Source organism: Artibeus jamaicensis, unplaced genomic scaffold (assembly GCF_021234435.1).
Source record: "Artibeus jamaicensis isolate MK-2021 breed Jamaican fruit bat unplaced genomic scaffold, CSHL_Jam_final contig_415, whole genome shotgun sequence".
NCBI classification, from domain to species: Eukaryota; Metazoa; Chordata; class Mammalia; order Chiroptera; family Phyllostomidae; genus Artibeus; species Artibeus jamaicensis.
In genome coordinates, this window is record NW_026521823.1 from 39,959,113 (window position 1) to 39,976,592 (window position 17,480).

The window sequence follows — 17,480 nt, forward strand, 5'->3', positions numbered from 1 at the left end:
GAACCCGTGACCTCTCCGTGTGCGCCGGGGAAGGAGGGGAGGGCGCGAGGCTCCAACCAACTGTGCCACGGGACCGGGGGAGAAAAGTACTTGCAGTACAGATCAAGGCTGGCAGTGAGAGTTACCTATATTTGTAGATAACTTAGAAAACCTCTGACGTGTACATGCCTAAGAAAAACGGAGGCACCATCACTAACTGGCATCATACCTGGAGGTCGATGGGGATTTTTAAAATGCAGGACTCGGAGCAGTCACCAAGCTGCCCCACAGCGGCACAGGGTGCTCGGGGCGCCCTGTGCCCGAGGCTGGGAGGGGAGCTTCCGAGCTGCTTCTCGAGGAAGCTCTGCTTCAGGTTGAGCCCCTGAGGGCAGTCGTCAGCCTCTTCCACTTCATCCGCATCCTTCCCCCAACGGCGCAGGGTCACCCTTCTCCCCCAGGGCGTTACGTTCCCGCTTCGCCAGCCCCTTTTCCTTTGGGTAATTCCGGGGGCGCGGGCAGGGCTGCGAGGAAGGGGCGAAGGGGCAGAAATAGGTCGTTCGCCACTGCCCCACCTTCCCAAGCACGTGGCGCTGCCTGGAGCAGCTGCTGGAGGCGACGCTGAGCAGAGATGCTCACCTCCTCCCAGCAAGAGGATGTGGAGGGAAGGAGGAGATGGCAGCAACGACGAGACACTCACGCTCTGCCCTTCCCGCAGGGAGAAGGCACCCGCGAGGGACAAACCGCGGGGAAGCCACCCCCAACCCCCGCCCGCCGCTGCCAGCTCTCCTCGCGTCTGGCAGCGGTCCCCGCGCACCTGCTCACCTGTCTGTCTGCTCACGGGGGCGGGGGGAGGGGCCGGGGGTGTCGGGGTGGCCGGGTGGGCAGCGAGGGAGGGCCGGGCCGGCGAGGGGCGCGCGAGGGCCCCGCCCCCGGAGGCGCCGCGCAGGCGCAGTGGCCGCTACCGCAGGCAGGGGGCGGCAACATGGCGGCGTGAGCGCGGCGTCGGGCTTCACGACAACGGCGCCCGCAGCGGCGGCGGGAGCAGCGTCCGCAGCGTCGACCACCGCCGGGGCTCCAGCCGCGGTCGGCGCCGGGGCCCGCGGCCCGCGCTAGGGCTTTCCCGGGCGGCGGCAGCATCTCGGCGAGGGGCGGGCCGAGTCGGACCGCCCGGGCGGGGGAGCGAGAGCGAGAGGAGGCAGCGGCGGCTCAGCTGCTGGGCGGGCGCCGCCGCTCGCCGGGCAGCGGTTCGCGGCGCCGCCTCCGCCGGGCATCCGCCTGCGAGTCCCCCAAGGCCTGCGCCGGGGAGGGCTGCGGGCTGAGGTGCCGGCGGCGAGAGGGCCCGGCGCCTGGCGCCGGTGGATGCTGGGGCTCCGCGGCGGCGGCCGGGGGGCGGGGGCCGAGGCAGGTGTAACGGTACCGACGGCCGCCGCGCCTCCGCTCCTGCCTGCTCCTCGGGAGGGGGGTGCATGGCGAGCGAGAAGCCGGGCCCGGGCCCGGGGCTCGAGCCGCAGCCCGCTGGGCTCCTCGCCGTCGGGGCCGGAGGCGGCGGGGGCGGCGGGATGGGAGAGCCGAGGGGGGCGTCCGGCTCCGGCTCCGGCTCGGGCCCTGTGGTGCTGCCAGCGGGGATGATCAACCCTTCGGTGCCGATCCGCAACATCCGGATGAAATTCGCAGTGTTGATTGGACTCATACAGGTCGGCGAGGTCAGCAACAGGGACATCGTGGAGACTGTGCTGAACCTGGTAAGGCCCCCGGCGCGCTCGTTGCTTGCCTCCCCGCCCCCGCGGCCCCCGGCGGCCCTTGCGCCCTGGGGCCACCGCTGCGCGTCCCCGCGGGCGCGGAGTGTTCGGCCCCGGGGCCCGTGGGGGAGCCGACCATGCGCTAGCCCAACGTGCCACCTGCCCTTGCCCCTCGGGTCCCTCCTGCCAGCCGAGCGCAGCGCCCAACTTGGTGCCGCCCGTGAGCGCTTCTCCAAACCGCGATCAGTCACCCTCTGCGTGCCGTGCGGGTTTGGGGTCGGTCCGAGATTTCAGTTGGAGGAGCAGAGGCCCCCCTTTCCCAGGGGCCCTCCCTCCCACATTGTTCCTTGCCCGTGGTATCGCTCTGCGGGGTCGAAAGCCCTTCCCCTGGAGCACAAGCCCCTGTCCCCGGTGCGTCTGACCTGAGAGGAGCGCGTGAGCTTGAACTTGAGCTGCTGGGCTGCGATTCCTCTCCCTTTCGAGGGAGGAGGACAAGGGTGCAGTTTTGCATCTGCTTTTAAAAATGTCCCGAAGCAAGGATGTGATGGAGAGTGTGTTGGCTGTGTCGCCCCAACCCCCGACTCTTTTTAGGCAGTTTTTCTTTCTTTATAACGTTGCCCTGAATACGCTGACCTCTTTCGTTTGTGTGCGTGTGCGCGCGCGTTTGTGCGCCCACGAGGTGTTAAAATGTGAGGGCACCAAATTATACAGGTTGGTTTCTGTGGTTGTCTTGGGCAGCGTGGCATATGGATGGAGACGAAAAGAAAGGTGTTGGATGCAGCCCTAGTGGGGTTTTTTTTCCTCCGTGATAAGAAAGAGTTACTGCAGAACTGTGTGTGACTTAATATTTTGCACTGTCGGCAGAGGCTAAGAGGCCTTCAGGATGTCAGGAGGAAGACATGGGAAGAAACAAGGCGAGGGAATCCAATCGTGCGTTGCGTGTAGTTCAGAGTGGTTCATTTTTAGTGGTTTGTGCACCGCAGCTTTGGCTGCAGCAGAGCTTCCCAGCAGTGCCCTTTGCAATAGTCTCTGACCGACACTGGGTTTTGGAAGGTGAGTTAAAAATCAGGAACCATCAGTTGACTCTTGTATTTGGTGTGGAGTCACAGCAATATAAAAAATATGCTTACACGGAGATTCTGTAGCACCCATGTAGTCTGATTTTTCAGCTAAGCCATTCTTTTTATTTGACCTATTGGAAAACTGAAAGGAAGCTGCAGCCATAGCAGCGGTTCCGTGGGGTAGAGGACGTGGAGAGTTGATGAACCTCTTAAATTTACAGCAAATTTAGAGCTGTTTCTTTTCTTTTTGCTAATGTGCAAGTCAAAGATAGGAGGATCTCTTTCTTTGTTGTATTTATTACTGTTTAAACACAGAACACCTTTTCTTACCCTTTATCAATGCAAAAGTCAGTTGTAAGTTTGGGTAATGTTATCCCATTAATATAACCAAATTCTTTTCAAACCACTGATAGAAATATTGTTGGGATTTTAATTTTAACCAGCTGCAAATAGGCTGGTACTTTCTTTTCTTTTGAAAAGAAAGAGGTGAGATCTCAAAACATGTTAACATGTTTGCAGCATCTGTGTCCCTGCACATTTAGAAGAACACATTTCAAGTGTTTTTCCAGTTTTCATGGGACCAGCACCTATTTTGATGGGAGGTTGTTTCAATAAACTGCAGGCTTATTTAACGCACTTTCACGTGGTAGGAGGCAGGGAGCCCTCCCAAGCTGGAAACTGACTTGCAGATGAAACTGACTTGCAGACACTGGGAGCCCATAACGGGAGGTCTGCTGGGCCAGCCCTGACAGATGGCAGTTCTGAGGACGCACAGCAGAGTAAGAAAGGAAGTGAAATGTTTCTCTTGAGGTAAAAAAGACATTTAAGTCTCTCCAGTGGAATGGAAATCTGGCAAGCAGTCTCAGTGTGCAATGTTGTTGTAGAGATGAACTTCACAGTTAGCTTAGAGGAATCAGAAGTAAGACAGCCCTGAAATGGTGTGTCCGCACATCCACTTAACACCTCGTGCACCTCACCGCATCGCTTTTTGGGATACAAAGTTGGGGTTAAAATTTCTTAATGTGTATTTAAAGAATGCAGTAAGTCTTTAAATGGAAACTTTTTGGGGAAACGAATAAATGGCAGAAGGGGCTGTTTACGGTTGTTAATAGATCATATGATGTGTCATATTACATGAATTACAGGTTGAGGGCTTTAGCCTTCCAGTATACTCCTGACGTCATGTGAAAACTTAAGCTGATTCTGAAAATATTTGGAAACCTTGGGAATTTAAAGAATAACTAGCAAAACTTAATTCTATTTGCTTAATAAGTAAATCCAGTAAAATCCATTTAGGACACTTAGTGACTTGTTAGAGATTGGAAACCTTTAATATTATCTCTAAAGTGAGTTTTCCCCAATTTTTAATCTTAATTTAAAACATTAAATAAAAATTTTAGGTGAAAATAGTTTAATATCTATCACAGAAAAGAGAAAACTAATGAAACTTCAAAACAGTTTCTACCTTAAACAATGTCCTTGTCTTAACCACCTTTGTCAAAATATTTTTCTTTCTTTTTCTTGTGTACCCTTCATATTTAATAAGAGAATACTAATATGTGGTTTTTAGGTGCTGTTTCTCACATGCCTTGCCCAAAGAATTAAAAGTTTTGCAAAGGAAGTTTAGGCATGCAGTAAAAATAGGACTTCCTCAACACAGCTGTGGCTGTAATTTTCCTGCTTCTGTTTGCCAGAGGCAGAAATGTGTTTCCATCACTCAGGTGGGTTGTGGGAGTTTGTTCAAAAGTCACTAATGCAGTGAGAAGTGAAATGAATAATTTCCACTGTAGATGGATATTTTGTATAATGGTATTGTCATTGACTTAAAACATTCAGGTATGAGGGGGAGTAGAACGCATCAGGAAGATGAGTGTGCTGGTGTGTAAATAACCTTCCAAGAGCGTGTTGTCAAGGGTTTTGCATTGTAGCTTCACCAATGAAAGAAAGTGATCATCAACAAACTTTGGCTCAGGGATGAAGTAACTCACATGGCATTATAAGAACACTTAATGTAGAAAGATCAACTGTTCGAGTTATAAAACAGCATTCTCAGTCCGTTGCTTCCTTAACATGTTTGTATGAGGGTTTTTTTTCCTGGAAGTAAATGCTACGTAAATATCATGTGTTCTTTGTAACATGGAAGTTTTTTTAATCAAAAAGTTTAATGTAAACATTTTTAGAAAAGAGAAAGGATTAATGTTTACTTGATGAAAGCGTGCAGAACAGGGATTTTTTTGAATAGCTGCGTGTAATTCTATAGTGTTTAATTTGTAGGTTTTCCCCCATGAATTACTACGTAATGATATATTAGTGTATCTTCAGTTGTAGAACAAGATAGTTCCTCTGATTTTTTTCACATTTAACTGACTCGTATTCTGTATAGAAAGCATAACAAGATACTTTGAGGGGTTTTTGTTGGCCAGCTTCCTCTCTTGGCACATTGAACATAGTATTTTGGTTAAAAGGAAATTTTTAAGTTATTCTTCTATACTTGAATGTGACAGTAACTTTTATTTTTTGGAGCTTTTTTTTTGCTTGTTTGAAGCTTGATAATCAGAATAATTTTCAACTTAAAGATAATTGAAATTTCACAAAGAAAAGGTGTGTTCTGCATTTGAACTAAATATGTTTTAAAATATGAAGTTATATTTTAGAATCATATAAGCCTGTAATATTAATAAAGCCACATTTATTTATGTTAAAAGAGAATTTCTGGCATTTTAATTTATGTTGACGTGTAAGCTTTTCATTTTAACTTATATTTTACTCTTGTTACTGGGTGTTGAAAATTAAATTAGAATGCATATGTAAATAGTGAAGTTTCAGAATCTTGAGTTCTGAGGTTTCCCAAGGAAATGCTACCTTAGTCGTATAGTAACACCAAAGTAGCAAATACTCTGTAGTCAGTGTGTAATCAAGTTACATTAATTGTAAATAATTATTTTGTATATTGCTAATTAGTTTTTGGCAACTGCTGTGATGTTAATTAAATGTATCTCAAGGATCTCTCTTCTTCCGTGTACTTTCTCCAACATAATGTAAGGAAATTCACTGCTTTTAGCAGACCTAATACTGGTTTGTTGATGGAGCTGTGTTATAAAATCAGTCTTCCACATTTTTGACTATTTAAATGTTATTCTGCATAAGTTTCATGGGTTGTTTTTCATCTCGTTCCCGTACTTCTCATGTGTTCTGCACCGTCAGTCTCTCTCCTTGTGTGGGGAGACACCTTTCGCTCTCTGGTGCGGTGGTTTGTGGGTAGTCCCCGCCTACACCGTGCACTTCAGGGAGCAAGGAGCCTGGCTTGGATTTATTTTTTGTATTTGTGGCTCTAGGATAAGTTAATGCATTCTGAGTGTGCAGGATAACATTAGTAGGCAAGAGGCCAGTTTCTGAAGTTCTGTTCTGTAGTAGGTAGCAGACCCAAGACCCTGAAGTAGACTAGACTCCTGTGAAATTAATGTGTTGTCTACTCCCGTGACTACAAATGTGTGTTGAATATGGTGTTGTCTGTGTAGCCATTATTATATATATAAATGTTATTTTAATCTGGTATCCTGCAGTAAGTAAGAGTCTGATAAAAACTTTTTAGTAAATGTTATGTGTGCGTCATGTATATAAGCACATAACAAAGACTGTATTGTTATTAACAAAGTATGCATAATGCATTGACTAGAAATTAAAAGGTGATTGTTAGCACTTGCCCTACTTCCGGGCCTAGTGGGTAGCTCTCGTGTTTGTCCGTCTTGCAGGTGCTCCCCCTTTAGGTGATGTATGGGCAGCCACAGGCTCAGTCACAGGGCCTGGGCTGGAGTGGGTTCTGCTGGCGACGCTGAGCCTGAGTTAGACGTTGACCAAGGAGGGACCCAAGAGCAAGAAATGTATCCGTGTTCTGCTTAAGAGCCTGGAGTTTTCTGTGCCCACAGTAATCTTCTGACCATCAAACTCTCCCTTTTAAAGCTTATTGCTGTTAGCTTCAAGTCCATTCACATTGGGTTCTTGTCCCTTGTAAGTGGAAAGGATCCTTATAAACAGATAGTAGCACCTGGAAATGGGACATTGTAAGGAACGGACCTTAAATGTTGAAATGATGTACAAGGCAGGGAGGACCCTGCTTTTTGTGGTGATTTCTTTTGCAGGATCATAGACTAGCTGTTTTAAGTCGTCACCTTTGTTATCTTTGCCCATGAAACTACTGAGGCTGGAACTGTAGTGACACGAGAGTGTTTCAGCCATTTCTTGGGGCCTTTGATACTACCTTTCAGAGAGGGATTCCCTTTGGTCCAAGCTGGCGCACTTGGAATCACAGAGGGAGGAGAACGCAGTCCTTCCAAGTGAGAGAAGCCCTCTCTGCGCACAGTCATCATCCGAGACAGCAGAGAACTGAACAGGTACCACGAGCCTCCAAGGTGGAAAGACCACCTCATTTTCGGGCCCCAAGCTGAGGTTGGTAACAGGAAAGACAGGAGTTTTGATCAGAATCGGGTGAAGTTCTTTTTTGTTACCTTCTCCCAAGCCCTTCATGAGCACTTCCAGACCCCTGATCAGAGGAGCGGTCCAGCCACTACAGGCCACGGGCGAGGACCCGCCGGAGCAGGGGTTGTTGCTGCACATTCTCAAGGAAGGGGATGAGTCCACCTCTTCTGTGGGACTTGGCAGGGCTGTGAAACTGGGAAGGTGGAGATCCAGGTGGACGAACTGTGTCCTGACAGGTCTGTGGCTTTGGCAGCTAGTCTAGCCCCTTGCCAGAAGTAGATTGACCAAAGGCTTACTAAGGTTTTAGGGAAACTTCCAGGGTAAACTCAAGCCTGGTAAACAGGCCTGGGTTCTTGTATTTCCAAGGCAGGTCTGAGTAAGGGAAGTGGGCTGCAGAAGTGGCAGGAAGAAGGAAAACCTTGGTGTGCAGGACAGTGGGCAGGAGAGGGCTTCCGAGAGGTCCTGCGGACTGCTTCCCACTGGCTGCCGAGGAGGTTCTCTGCCAGGGCAGGTGCTGCTGCTCTGACCCCTGGGGTGCAGTTTGTGCTCCAAATGAGGGACCTGGGTCTGTCTTACCTTCTTCATAAGTCCGCTGTGTAGCTCTGTGGTCAGATTATGAGGTGCTGCCCAAAAGAATGCTGCTTTCGTTCTGGCCAGTTGTTCATAGCTCAGAGGTTTCAGATTTCTAGCTGGTGCAGTGACCTGCCAGTGTCTTGGTCTCTCCTGGCTCCCTGTGGTGAGATGGTGAGTGCGCTTTTGCCGGGCCTGCAGCAGCAGGGTTGTTAACTAGGGGAACTTCCAGTGTTGGGTGCAGGGAAGGAAGGGCCTCCATAGAGCAGGTGGGGCGGCCCACGGCTGCAACGGCGTGGATTTCTGTTGGATTCCGCTGCCTAGAACCCATTGTTTCTGCCACTGACCAGTCTGGGAATTCGTTCCTTCTTGGTTCCTGTGGCTTGGGGTTTCCACCCACGGCTTTCTGCGCTCCAGAAACAGCTGCTGGGCCTGGCCCAGCAGGTACTGGGTAAAAATTTAACTGCACATGAGACACCTCAGTAACTTTCATTCTGGGGGAGAATAAAGACGCTCATCACTAGAGCTGCCTAGAGGTTAGCGCGTGCTTGGGATCTGACCGGCAGTGTGCCACCATTAGGGCAGAGTATTCTGCAGGTCGGCGCTAGAGGCGCCTCGAGTTGGGGCCTGGGCTGTGCTGGTGCTGCAGAGCCCTGGGCGCCGCCCACCTCCCGGGCCCTCGGAGCAGCACGCTGCACATTTCCGGCTTTGCGGGAGGCAGCGTGGCTGGGGTGTCCATCCACTTCATCCCATGACTCCTGACTAATACTGTCAATTTAAAAATTTGGAAGCATTGGGTATTAAGTATTACAGCACAAATCATAAGACAGTGTTAACTTGGCAAAGGACTTGCTATATTTCAAGAAAGAAGAAATATTTATTGCTAGTTAATACAAGAGTAATCTCTAAGTAATACTGAGGCATCATAAATAGTAAGATTATCATAAATTAAAACGAAAGTCACCTTGTTCTCCAGGTGTGCTAAAGTCATCCTGAGTGACGTGTGGGACATTGGTGTGTTGTAGCCGTTCCAAATGGTGCTTCAACACACGGGGCAGGAAGTTTTCCACGTTAGTCCTTAGGTCTTCGGACTAAGGGAGAGCTGTCTGCAGACAAGTTTGGGGGTTAGGTATCACTTTATGACATAAGAATTGGCAAAAACCTAAATCTTCAACAATAGGAAAGGTTAAATAAATTATTTTACGTTCCTGTAATGGAATAGCATACGGTCATTAAAACTCTATGTGCCTCAGTTTCCCTACGTGTAAAAGGGGATATTTACCTTAAGGTTGTTGCACAGATTAAATGAATTAACATCTGTGAAGTGCCTGGTACAAAACTAACTTTATTTAGTACTTACTGTTGTTATTTTTATCCATATCCTGAGTCCAAGGATCATCTGATCCTAGGATGAAAACAGTGATCTCAGTAAATAGAGTTGTTCTGCATTAGCTTGGAGCACCTGAGCCAGGTGAGCTGTCGGGGAGCGGCCCCAGGGCCCCACGGGGCCCAGTCTGCTGGTCGCACACGGGGCCTTGCTCTCCTGAGCCTGCCCGGCTCCGGCAGGGCCTGGGGCCGTGTCTGCTGGTCGCCTGTTTTGAGCGGGGTCGATGGAAAACTGGGGAGAGAGTAGACAGGAGGCTGTGCCAGTTTCTTTGCTCAGAATCCCTTCCATCTCTCTCCTCACATGGCGGAGCTCACGCGTAGATCCCCCAGGACGTGACTGATGATCCCAGGAAAGGCGTGCCCCCCTCTGGGGGCCGTCTCCAGAGCATTCAGAGGACTGCCTGAGTGTCAAGCCGGAGGGACTAGTTAGGGGGGTGAAAACTGTGTGTGACTGTTTTAGAAGAAATTAGCCTGTCTTTGAGTAGCTGCAGTGCACGTGTGAAGTTGCTCGGCATTAACTGACCCGCAGCCCACCAGGTGCCCTTCCTTCCCCGCCGAGTTGGAAACAGGCTGCGGAGATGTGAAGTGGTGAGGCAGCGCGATCTAGGTGTTGTCACAGAGGTTCAGAAGCCAGAATGTGGCTTATTAGAAATGACCCCAAAGGCCAGCATTCCGTGAATAGGTGACAGTGGGAGCTGTGGCGAGCAGTGCTGCCCACAGTGGACTTGGGGCGAGGACCCCCAGGAAGTGGAGTGAAGGCCGTGCGGGGTTTGTGCACAGCAGTGGTTTAGCAAGCGCTGGTTCGTGGACACCTGTGAGTTCTGGGGAATAATACCTGGTTACACAGTGTTCTAAATGGCAACTACCTTTGAGTCGTATGCCTTTTCACGAGGCAGAAAGTGGATACTTGAGGTACTGCTGAGGGCCAGAATAGTAGTATGCATTACATTTTTGTTTTATATATAAAGAGTAGATTTACTATATGTTAGCAGTAATCCTATGAACTACCACATATACGGTATTTGCTTGGATAAGACAAATGAGATATAGATGGAATTATACTATAGCCTAGGTAATACAATTCCTAATAATTGCGATTCCTTTCTATTTACCGAATTAGAGCAAACATTGGTTAATAGGGAATTTTATGGAAATGTGAATGTCTAGGTTTGTTTCTCTTTAGCAAATACTTTCATTTTCTGAGAGCAATAAACTGCAGCTGATTTAAAAATGGTATATGAATATTCTACTGTTGAAAAATTTGTTGCGTGTGGGGAGGGACTTGGCTTTTACAGACTGGGTTCAGTTTCGTCCCTTCTGTTTCAGCGTCCTCTCCCGGCCTCTCCGAGGTGAGTGTGCTTCTCTTCCACGTGAGGAGTCACCGGGCTGAAGTGGGGGGCTTGTGCAGGGCTGGAAAGCAGTGTAGTCGCGGAAGGGAGACTCAGAGCTAGATGCTTCTGGCCTTCTGTTCTTCCAAATGTGCCATTACCTTTGGTGGTGGTGGTGGTGGTGGTGGTGGTGGTGGTGAAGGTGACAGTACATGCTTATTCTCAGCTGAATCCTTGCCAGGCACCGTGCTAAGCACAGGATGTATGTTTTCTCATTTTTGTCTTCCTGACCTGCAATGTCACATCTTCAGTGAAGTAAAAATAGTCATTGTCTTTCTAAGTTAAACTAAGTCTGGTATCTTAATAGAGAGGTGTTTTCAGTTCTAATTGTATAAGCAACACTGTATTATAAAATGTCATAGAATTATTTTACTTGATTTGTACTAATTCTCTATAACTTGATTACCCTTTCTAAGTCCTTGAATTTAAATTAAGTATTTAGGTTACTTTTAACATTTTTGAGACGTAAGTCAGCAATGGAAGAGTATTTTTTATACTCTACTGACTGCTATTTGCTAAAGAATAATGGCATTTTTGAAATTACCATGTTCTTCCATCTTTTGTCTGAAGCACCGTTTGGGTTTCAAGATTTACCTCTTGTCACTAGTAAGTGACGTCTTCCCAAGTCCCCCTGAAAGCCCCCCCACGCCCCTGGCTGTCCTGCAGCGTCTTGGGCACACCTCGAGTTGGCACTGGCACCCGCTGTCTAATCGTTTGTTTGCTTCTCGGCCTCCCCTGGAGACTGGCCCTCTGAGATCAGAACGTCAGCCTATTCAACTTGGTATAACGAGTACGTAACAGAGTCTGAAATTGTGTGCTGCTCAGTGACTTTCTTTTAATGAAGATTTTTTCCCCTTTGATTTAGTTCACTTGTTTTGGTCACTTCTGGTTTGAGTACACATCTTTGTTTTAGATACTCTGATTCTTTCAATTTATGTTTGCCTACTGTTTTAACGTTTCAGCTTTTTTTTCTGAGGGTGAAGGATAGACATGTTGAGGTGTACAGAAGCGTGGGTACTGTTTAAAAGAAAGCGTCTGGATACCTGAGGTGGGCAGGGGTGCTAGTGTCTCCCACCTGGTGAGCAGCCCTGCCAGGTCCCTCGCAGGAGCGGGGCAGGAGAGAGGCCCAGACGGTGTGCAGGTCCCGCAGGCTGTCGCAGGCCAGGAGTTGGCACCGGTGCTTCCTGACTCTTAGTCCAGTGCTTTTAAATCTCGTCCCGGTGCCTGTTCTTCCACTCTGTCGGTTCATTTGGGGTTACGGTTTATCGCTTTATTTAATATGAGAGCGTGCTATCTTCCCATCCCCCACTTCTTCAAACGCGGCAGGCTCACGTACTTAAGTGGTGGTTACCTAAAGTTCTGAGTAATCCTAACCTAGTGTTCTATTGCCAAAGTTGAGATACTTGTTGGGCACACAAACAACCACAGAGTCCCCGCCGTAAGGAGCCGGAGGCTCTGCCGGTGCATTTCTGGAGCGGGCACTGGGAGGGTGTTGCCACGCGTTTTCCCAAAGCCCTTTGTCCATGTTATTTCTGAACTGCCCTGTTTCGCTCCTCTATTCGTCTCCGAAACAGCACGGATGATTTTCAGGGGCAAACACCATGTAGTTTACTCCACTGCTCTTGCAAAGCTGTAGCAGTTGAAATGTTGTTCTTACTGAATCCAGCCAAGAACAGGCATAAGCACTGCCCCTGGCAAGTGAGTGGTTCCAGATGAGCCGCCCGAATGCTGACATTTGAAGGCTGTTTTCAGTATGTTATGCTAATTTAGGTGCTGTATTAATTGCTGTCAGTTGTTTTTAAATAATTTTATATACCCAGCATACTTACTTTCAACAGGCATGGGCATTTCAATAAACTATTTAAAAATATTTTATCTATTCATTTTTTTTCTAGAGAGGAGGGAAAGGAGGGAGAAGGTGAGGGAGAGAAACATCGATTGTTGCCTCTTGTACAAGCCCTGACTGGGGACGAGATGCAACCCAGGCATGTGTCCTGATGGGGAATCGAACCCACGACCCTTTGCTTTGCAGGACCATGCCCAACTAACTGAGCCATACAGCTCAGGGCTACATAGTTGTACTTTTAACGTTGCTGGTAAATGTGTCTCCAGAAGAGTGTTTGTTTTTTTTTTTAATTTTAGTTTCTTCAAATATCATCGCTGCTAGGGTATTCCCAGGCTAGCCCCTCCCAGAGTCCTTATGCCTGTCTTTCTTTATTGTAGTGAAATACAGATGACAAAATGTGCCAGCTTAGCCTTTCTAAAATGCTCGCTTTGGTGGCACTGGTTAAACACATACGCGTTGTTGTGCAGCCATCGCCACGGCTCCGGAAGGTGTTCCTGTTCCCAGAGTGGAGCTCTGCCTGGTCAGCAGCGGCCTCAGCCCTCCCCCAGGCCCTGGCGGTCACCGTCCTTCTCCCCGAGTTGGGCCGCTCTGGGCCCCTCATGTCTGTGCAGTCACAGGGCATTCGTCCATCTCGGTCTGGCGTAGTGCACTCGGCGTTTGTCTTCAAAGAGTAGGTGAGGGTTTTGGATTCAGACCAGTCTGTACTGGCAACACGGATGAGACCCTCTGAGGCTCCATTTGTGTGTTCCATTTATACATTCAGGTCTGCGTGGACCAGTCTCTGTATTCGTGGGGCCAGAAGAAGAGCCTCCAGTGAGTGAAGTAATTTCTGTGACTTGGGTTCTTCACTCCTATTTCTTGAGTATTATGAGGAGTAGACATACACAGACCATAGTAATATTTCTTTAAAAATTTACAAGTTTTTCATTTGCTTCGTGCCCGTGGTGTAGCTCTTGACTCTCTTATCTTAGAACTTGTCTGAGAAGCTCTGCACCAGACCCTACAAATTCCTGATGCTTTCCCTTGTTCTCCCTACTGTGCAAAGCCTGACACGGCCTCCTTTTAGACTGGCAAGACCGTGCGGGAGGGCGGGGAGGGAGGGCTCAGCAGGTCGGAGTTCCTGGAGAAGGCACGGGAAGAAAGGTCAGGGGCGCCGTCGCGTGAAGACCTTTTGTCTTGTCACCAAAAAATTAGTTCTTTATGGAAGACTGCAGCTCATTTGTTACCAGGATTTCCACTGCTTATGGAATACTCAGCGGTGGCTTTACTCAACTTCTTCTTCATTAAAAAGAGCACCTCCGGTCTGTTTTTACTTAAGAGGTTGTTAGTGTGCGTGCATCAAACAGCCTGTGTTTTAAAATAAAAAAATTCCATTTAAAATTCATGTTTCATCTTACCTATCCACTTATAGGTTTCTAGGAGAGCAAGCCCAAATCTGTGTAAACTCATTTATGTGATACAATATATATCTTATGAAGATAATGCTCTAGTTTTTAACACTTTATTTTTGTATTTTTAAAAAAAAATTATTGGGGTGACACTGGTTACTGCTGTGAGTTTCAGGTGTGTAGCTCTGTAATCATCCATATATTGCATTAGTATCTTTGTATTTCTAAGAAATAACAATTTATGTCCTCTTAACACCGCTGCAGTATATTTCTTGATTGTCTTAATTATTAAAGATTTGTCGATCATGGCTATATGAATGCCCCTCCGAAGTCTGTCACTACAGGTTTGTCTTTTCACACGCTCACCGCTTGCTCTGAAGCACCACTGCTCTGCGCCCGTCTGTAGCCACGCTGTCCAAAGCAGGCACTTGTAGTGTGGCTAGTAAGAACCGAGGTGTGCTCGAGAATAAGTTACATGCTGTGTTTCAAAGACCTAGTTTGAAAATGTCAAATGTCTCATTAATAATTTCATATTGGTTACACATTGAAATAATAATATCCTGACTGTATTGCCTCAAGTTATTTTATTACAATAGAGTATATGTGTTAATATGAACTTGCCCTGTTTATTTTTATTTCTCTGAACGTGGCTATCAGTCAACTTTAAACTGTACATGTGGCTCAAATTATGTTTTTGGTCTTTTATTTTTGTTATGTGGCTCTTTTATTTTTGGTCTATAGCTAACTTAGTTATTAGGTGTACTGCTAATTCAGTTACTAGGTCATGTATTGAAAACTTTGGGAAACCCATCATACTTTGACTTTCTGAATTGTCATAGTCATCTACCTTTATCTGTGGAGTAAAAAGATATGCACTAAAATAGGGGATGTTTGTTACAAGAAGGGGTTGCAGGTTCAAATGTTTACATTGTGGGTGCGGAACAGACCGCGGTGGTGAGCCTGATGCATAGTGAGCGCTGGTGAGCACTGATCTTCTGTAACGAGCTGGTATGATGGGGGCGGGACCCCTAGCTTCAGGTGGGTGCAGTTGCAGTGTGCGTGTGCACGTGGAGTCCAGCGCTGGGTGCAGGGGAGCGGATCTGTGGGCGTGGGTGCCTGAGTAAGAGGAAAGGTGGAGGGGGAGATGAAGGGAACTGAGGGTGCTGGGAATTGCTTCTAATTTTGTCAGTCTCATAAAATCAGAATTCTAAAAATTGTAGCGTTTTCTCAAAGTGGAGTTAATAGTGTCAGGAAGAAGACCGAGGCGGGGCCGACTGGGCACCAGGACCCCAGGGGGAGGCGCTCTCCTCGGCGCCTGGTGCCAGGACCCCATGCGCCCTCGGGCCGCCGGCCCACCTCCCTGGGGAGGGATGGGGGTCCCTCCCGCAGCGGGGCGCCGGGACGAGTACCGCTGGGAGTGTTGGCGCTGGGTCGGTCACGTTCTGGGTCAGCGCAGCGCCTGTTCGCAGCCTGTGTTTATCTACCTGTCATGGCTTTTATTAAAGTTGAGATGTAATGACTGCCCTTTACCAAAGCACGGCTTTTCACACGGCAAGTGTCTTCAGTGGGTCTCTTCCTACGAAGAGAAGAGGGCGAGGCGTGGGTTTTTTCAGGGAGCGGTAATCTCTCCCCATGTCTGTCTGGTCGTTGTGCTGGGGGCTGTGACCCCGGCAGACCGAGGCCCTGACACTCACTCGAGCATAGACCTCCCCCGTGTCGCCCCAGGCCACCCCGGACCGCCTGTCCGCGGCGGTGCTTTTGTAAGTATGTCGAGCAACTCACTTGAGTGAGTTGCCGATGTTTTTCATTGATTCTATTGAGCTTTATTGTTCTCGAAATAATATTTATCCTTGTTAGTGATCTGTACTCTGAAAGGTAACCTAATGTGTTTTAGTTCCTGCATGACAAACTGTCATTCAGCATGACAGCTGGACACTGAAAAATTCTGCTGCCAGACTCTGAAATGAATTGAAGATGACCTGCTTAGAAAATACGAATCTAGCCTAGACATTTACAACAGGTGCAAGTTCCAGCGAGAGTGGTGGGGCCTGGATCGACTTGCTGACACACTGTGTGTCACTGTCTTGACTATCTTTCTGTGTACATGGGAGCGGAGGTGCAGCGCGGAGGGAGCCTGTGACAGTAATTTAACATGTGGCTGTATCATGTCTGCAGGGTGTGCTGCCAGTTTTTAAAGAGGAGCGCGAGCAGTGTAGTGTATCCTTGAGGAAAAACCAAAGACCTTATACAAGTTTTGCTGTATATTATGATAGTCAGCTGCTAATGTTTAATATGCACAGTTATTGAATCATATCATTCTACAGTTGACTTATTTTGTGATTGATTTGATTGTTTAAAATCGAGTACTATATTTAATTTTCAGATGATTTAGGTCTTTGTTCTCAGCTACTTCTTCTTAGGGCCCCCCACCCTTTTTGAATGCTCATTCACTGGGTCTGAATACACTCTTTGCTACCTGACTGCATCTCGACCACGTGCCTGCTTTGTTCAACACTTATCTGTCAGATGCTTAGCACATGTGACATGACACCAGGCACAGTGATCAGGAGGGTTCCTTGCCCTGGATTTTTCCACGCTGTAGGGGTGACAAATGCAAGCAACAAAATGCATGAATTCTGCACTAGAAATGAGTTAGGACCTGGTGGGCCGACCCCCCAGAGAGGACGGTGCCGGTGGGGTCAAGGGGCATCTCTCCTGGGAGTGGTGGTGCCTGGGCTGAGGTCTGGACTGTGGCTCCCTGTCCGGCACTGGACCGCTGTGTGGCGGCCACCAGCCCCTGTCGCGGTGGGGCGCACTTGAAGTGTTCTGAAACATAATGTGCACACTGGGCTTTGGAGATTTGGCATAAAAATGTAAACTATCTCATATATCATTAAGACTATTTATTACATGTTGTCAAAGAACGTGTATAAAGGGCCCATGGACAAAGCCAAAGGGGGGTAGGATTGAGGGGAAAAGGTTGGGGTGGGTGGGGCGGGGGAAAGTGGTGGTGGGAAAATGGAGACAACTATATTCAAATATTAATACAAATGATAGATATTTATTACATGGTGAAGTGATATTTTACATATATTGTGTTAAATGAAATAAAAATTAATTTCTCCTGGTTCTATATTTTTCTTTTACTGTGTCTAGTAGAGTATTTAAAGTGATGGGTATGGCTTGCATTGTGTTTATATTGGATGGTTCTGGTTTAGAGGCGACCTCTCAGAGGTAGATGAACCATAGAAAGAAACTAAGAGGTAGTTTAGCATGCTTCCTTTTTATATGTCTGCATTTGTGTGTGCGTGCATGTACAGTATATACTTACAAATACAGACACACATCTGTGTCACCTTCATCAGATTGTGGAGCCACTACCATTTTGGGGTCTTCTGTTAGGTGTCATAAACCTGTCCTCGGTAATGCGTTGACTTAATAGCAAAGATTTCACAACCACGTGTCATGGGGAAGACTTGTTCTTCCTGCTCTGGTAGAAGTTGCCTCAATAATTCATGGCAATCAATATGGCAAATTAAATGCGATTTATTGTCAGCAAATACTTTGAGAGGCAAATTGTAGACATTGCTATAGATTCGAAGAAATAATTACAGTCAAATGTGGAAGCTGGATAAAAGTAGTTATTT

At 47.8% G+C, this 17,480-nt stretch overlaps 1 protein-coding gene across 1 annotated transcript in view; it reads left to right on the top strand.

Annotated features, from left to right (window-relative positions):
- Nucleotides 1-962: 962 nt before the first annotated feature.
- NBEA (neurobeachin) overlaps nt 963-17,480 on the top strand; it is a 439,670-nt gene continuing 423,152 nt past the window's right edge. Inside the window, exon 1 of the mRNA XM_053665561.1 lies at nt 963-1,721. Within this exon, the coding sequence (XP_053521536.1) occupies nt 1,446-1,721 (276 nt within the window). The 5' untranslated portion in view covers nt 963-1,445. The remainder of the gene's footprint in view (nt 1,722-17,480) is intronic.